Here is a 5,143-nt window from a genome sequence, read left to right as displayed (position 1 = left end):
GTGGTAAGGAACCTATTGAAATATCAAGTGATGTTATGTACTACGGGAAATTGGTTGACATCATAGAGTTAGACTACTATGGTAAGTTAAGGGTTGTGCTATTCAAATGTGATTGGGTAGACACTACACTTAACAAGGGAATCAAAATTGATAAATTTGGGATAACAAGTGTAAACTTTTCATGTTTAATACACACCGGTGCAAATGAAGCAGATTAACCATTCATCCTTGCAACTGATGCTAGAATGGTATATTATATTGATGATCCAGTTGATCAAGGTTGGTGTTGTGTTTGCCACATGAAGCCTAGAGACATCTATGATATGGGTGATCTGAACTTTGAGGACTTAGAAGAGTCATCAATGGAAGACATATCTTTTTGTGAGCAACATTTGGAGAACATCGAAGAATTACAATTAGTGCAGGAAGGTGTAAATGAACAAGAACAAGAAAAACATGGATCAAATAATGATGAAGATTGTGATAATTTTAGTGATGATGAAGAAGGAAGAATGTTAGAGTAGTTTAATATCCTATATTATGTACTTGACAATATAAAATAGACTTTTTTTACAATTTGTGCCACACTTTTTGCATTATATCTTTAATAATTCATGTTATGATTCATTTAGTATATATTTTGTTTCTTGTTATAGTTCTTTTCTTAGCAAACTGTGCAGGTAATTGGTTCAATATGAAGCGTGCGAATTCAGGACAAGTAATGCTAGAAAAGCTACGAGGACAAAAAGGTGAAAACAGTAGCGAAAGTACCCAAAATATGCAACAACAAACTAGTGACAATCAAGAGGGTGTTGAACCTGCACATGTGAACACAAACGATGCTTCATATGGTGATGACAACTTTGAAACCTCCTCAAACTCTAATGAAACTCAATCAAAAGATAGAGAAGAACCCTTATTTGTCAAGGTTAAAGGTAAGAGCAATATTCCATTAGCTTCAATATGTTATTATGTGTTTACCTTTAATACTTTGCTTCTTGTACATAATTGCAGATACCTCTTCAGGAGAAATTGAAACTCGAAAAATGCAAGCAATTCAGGTTTGGCATTTGGAAAAAACTAAAAAAGTTATTGTGGAACTCAATGGTTATGGACAAGGCAATGACAATGGCTCAAACTTACTTGTGAGGTTTCTTGGTAAACTAGCTCAAAACTCAACAATTTGTCCTATTTATGTTAAAAGATGGGATTGGATGTCAAAGGATAATAGATACCAACAATGGAAATATATTGAGGTAATTATTTAAAAAATTTGCAATTTTAATAATTTTTTCCTATTGTCATTGAAAATTGACTAGCGTATTTAATAATGTGTGAAGGAAAATTTTGAGTTTGATTATGTTGCTGGAGTCAAATGGGCTATGAGTACTCTAGGTGAAAGATGGAGGGCCTATAAATATAGGTTAAGGTGTAAGTATTTCTATCCTAATAAAAGTAAGGAAGACATACTTGCTAATCCTCCTCCAGGTTTAGATTGTGCTGATTGGACTGCATTTGTGCATCATTATAAGGAGGATAAGATGAAGGTAAACATTATGTTGTGAAGTATTTAATTTCTCCAAGACTTGTATTTTTTTAATATAATGACTACAATGTTTGGCAATTGTAGAAACAAAGTTTGGCGAACACTAGAAGTCGCAAAAATCTTAAAGTTTCCCATGCTGGTGGTAGTATGAGCAATGCAAGGAGAGGTCGTCAAATGGTAAGTTGTCCTAGGTAATTGTATTATTGTAAAGAATGAAGTTTTGTGAATGTAAAAACTTATGTTTCATTGGTTGTGTTAGGAGCTAAAATTGCAAAGACCTGTATGTCGTGGTGAGGTTGTTTTGTCAACTTTATTGAAGAAGGATGGAAGCTATGTAAGCGAAGAAGGAAAAACTCTAGCTGTAAGTAATTTAAAGTCTTTTCATACATGATGTGTTACATATGTCCTAAAAAGTGTATCATTTTTAGAACCATTTCCTAAGTTGTGAAATGGATAATGGTATGCAGTTAGTTAGGTAGGCAAACGCATAATATCATTTTGTCCTTTCTGATTCTATTGATGCAATTTTCCATTATAGGTTACTGCCATGCAATTTGCATTTTGCCACTATATAAATTATTAATTTCTTGTTATTTAATAGGATAAAATATCAGAGCATTTACCTCAAGATCAAGAAAATGTCACTACTTCAGGTGTTTCATCAAAGGTATTTGCTCATCCTAATGATGCAATTGGAAAAGCATATGGAGCTGAACATTCAGGTCGAGTGCATGGTTTGGGCACTGGTATTTGTCCCTCCAGTGTTTTTGGAACGTCTAGACATTTTACTGGTTTTTTGAATTCTAGTGGCTCTAGTCAACATGTTGAAGACTTGAAGAAATATGTACAAACTTTAGAAGTAAAACTATCAGGGTATGAAGAGACCAAGGAGCAACTTGCACATACTCAGAATCGTTTGGCTACTCTTGAGAAGTTTCTAGTCGAAAAATTTGGTAGTGAGTTAACCACTTTCGCTCGTGATGTTCCACCATCTTAGATATGGTTTCTTAAAATTCATGAACTTATATGATCATAACATTTTGCATTTTGTGTTTATCAGCATTTTTGAATGTTAAACATTTGGTAATTGTATAAGATTCAATTTTATTATTATTAGCTAGCAAATATTTAATTTTATTATAAATTTACCATTATATTATTGAAAATAAAGATTGTGAGACAATGACACATTTGGATCATGAGAGGAGTATGTAAGAAAGTAACTTTAAATAAATTTAATTAGCCACGGATGTATTGTGGAAAAATAAGCAACTTAGCCACGGTTGTGGTGTGGCAAAATCAGAAACTTAGCCACGGTTCGACTGTAGCTGAATTAAACAGACTGTGGCTAAATAGATGTTACCACATTTCACAGAAGTGTAGCGAAATAACATAATGACCGTGGCTAATTTTTAGCAACACCATTCCTTGCCACAACGACATTAAGTGTGGCCACTCAATCTAGCTACGGCTTTTCCCCACTTTAGCCACGGTTTCAACCGTGGCTAACAGGAAGTTTTATTGTAGTGTACACGAGCATGTTTTATAGTAGCCCATATGTTGTATTTTCTTATAATTTTCAATATTTTTCATATTTTTCCTTTTAAATAAATGATTTTGGTGGCTCAAGACCATGAACCATTCGAAAATTATGGTTGATTGCTTAGTTTTACGAACAATCATTTCATTATCCTTGAAAGCTTAGTGATAAAATGGGAATTAACTTTTGCATTGTAACTTGGAATGTCATTATAAGACTATTGAAGTTGTCATTGGCAAACAAAGCAAGAGAGAGGTTGAATTATGTTTGTTATGTTTATAAAATTATTATTTATTAAAAAATTTCCCACAAGTAATTAATAAGTGATGGTAGATATAAACTATTTCGAAAATGTTAACTTATAAGTTCAAGTCACCACAATTAGTAACAATCAAAAGAAATAAAGAGTTTAACATAAAGAAAATAACACAAGTATTTTTATACCAATTCACTGTTAACACATATTTTCACTTCCTTCTCTCATAAGGATTTTCCTCTATTTTTCAAATAGTTACAAGTATTATGTGATTGAACATCTTCTCTGACACTATATGTACCAAAGATTGAGATTAGTCATAAATAATTTTTTCATATTTACTTTTTAGTCCCCATGATAAGAGACTTTGTCTTCTTTTCTTGTAAGATATATTTTGGTCTCCACTTAGTGTACTTAATCCCTTCTTTTGCATTTCTCGCGTTTAGTACTTCACTTTTATCAAACCTTTTTCTCCTTTCTTTTAAGAAACCTTCTCTATTGCACTTACAAAACTTCACTTTTGGCGAACATTTCTATCCTTTCTTCTTTTTTCCTTCAATCTTCAATTTCTCTAATTTTAATTTGGTCAAAGTATTATTCCTTTTCACATGACTCTTTATTAATTCTTGTCAATGCATTTTAACATTGTTCACTATGTGTTTGACATAATGCATCAATATGCATTAATCTATATCATTATGGGTTGACTAAAATCAAATTATTTTACATCCCATGCATATTGAGGAAGAAACTAAATATGAAAATAATGATAAGGAAATTATTAAGTATTCTTCGGACATGATTTCTATTCATTCAAAAATTTCACAATAAGTCATTCGTAGTGAGAGGAATTTGCTTATGACTTTTACAAAATATATGCTTGAATGGTTGGTTTTGGAATTAGATTGAGCAAATCTCACAAAAACAAAGGAGAATTATTCTAGATTTAATATTTTGTTGTTCTTCTCAAGGCACTAGGAAAAAAGATAAAGGACTTATGTGAAATAACATAGAGTTGACAGAAGATTTAGTTGCCTAGCATTAATGAAAATAAGTAGGCATGTTAATAGTAGACTACATGTTATTAAGTTTGAGCCATTGCATAATCATGTATTGACAAGCTCGTCAAAAACTCATTTATTCTGTGCATATAGACAAATTTTCATTGCTCAAGCCATTGCACATGACATGGCATGTAGCTCTGGAATTACATATAAAGAAAGTATAGAATTAATGAGTAGAAAAGGTGGAGGGAGAGAACATCTTGGTTTTCTACATATGGATTGTGATAATTATTTGAGGACAATACATTAAAAAAAGATGCAAGTATTGGAGAACAAAGTCACCATGAAAACAAGACAGCAACAATAACAGTTAATCGATTAACTGGGTAAGTGTTAATCGATTAACACAATTGTTCATCGATTAATTGGTTAGAAAGTCAAGTGAAGCATTGGTTGAACAATTATTGTAATTGACACATTTTGCATATTTTACAAATGTGATTAATATCTTAGTTAGTTTGTTAAGAGTTTGTTTAGTTGTTACTTGTATCACAAGCTATCTTTGTATTGTGTATATAAGCACATGACTTGTAATCCTTTAATCAATCAATGAAGATTCACAATATTCATTCTATGCTTCCACGTTATTTTCGCAATATGGTATCAGAGCTTTCATTTTGGAGGCTTTGATAACCGCTGCGCATTCTCTAAAGTTATTATCTTTCTCTTCCAAGATTCAACAGAGAATTCAATGGAAGAAGATCAATAATTGATGAAACAACAATACAAGGTGCAAA

General features: G+C 31.9%; 1 protein-coding gene across 4 annotated transcripts; it reads left to right on the top strand.

Annotated features, from left to right (window-relative positions):
* The first annotated feature begins 223 nt into the window (after positions 1–223).
* On the top strand, positions 224–2,623 carry LOC109337886. 4 transcript variants are annotated; one of them, XM_019574969.1, is made up of 6 exons: positions 224–935; positions 1,062–1,256; positions 1,341–1,547; positions 1,631–1,723; positions 1,806–1,907; positions 2,148–2,623. In XM_019574969.1, the coding sequence occupies exons 1-6, from the start codon at positions 840–842 to the stop codon at positions 2,541–2,543; spliced, it is 1,089 nt and encodes a 362-aa protein (XP_019430514.1). In that variant the 5' UTR covers positions 224–839; the 3' UTR covers positions 2,544–2,623. The 4 variants fall into 4 exon arrangements, with proteins under 4 accessions (XP_019430514.1, XP_019430512.1, XP_019430511.1 ...); XM_019574967.1 differs by having other exon boundaries at positions 1,027–1,256; XM_019574966.1 differs by having other exon boundaries at positions 1,015–1,256.
* Positions 2,624–5,143: the final 2,520 nt, after the last annotated feature.

The sequence above is a fragment of the Lupinus angustifolius genome, unplaced genomic scaffold (assembly GCF_001865875.1).
Source record: "Lupinus angustifolius cultivar Tanjil unplaced genomic scaffold, LupAngTanjil_v1.0 Scaffold_15_19, whole genome shotgun sequence".
Lineage (NCBI taxonomy): Eukaryota > Viridiplantae > Streptophyta > Magnoliopsida > Fabales > Fabaceae > Lupinus > Lupinus angustifolius.
The sequence above is the reverse complement of the archived record's forward strand: the minus strand, read 5'-3'. Positions and strand labels throughout refer to the sequence as shown.

Excerpts from the sequence above, each read along its gene's own strand:
- LOC109337886 (XM_019574966.1), top strand. The coding sequence starts at position 620 with ATGATTCATTTAGTATATATTTTGTTTCTTGTTATAGTTCTTTTCTTA. Across the intron at positions 936-1,014 it reads CTTATTTGTCAAGGTTAAAG|ATACCTCTTCAGGAGAAATT; the intron begins GTAAGAGCAATA and ends ACATAATTGCAG. Across the intron at positions 1,908-2,147 it reads AAGAAGGAAAAACTCTAGCT|GATAAAATATCAGAGCATTT; the intron begins GTAAGTAATTTA and ends GTTATTTAATAG.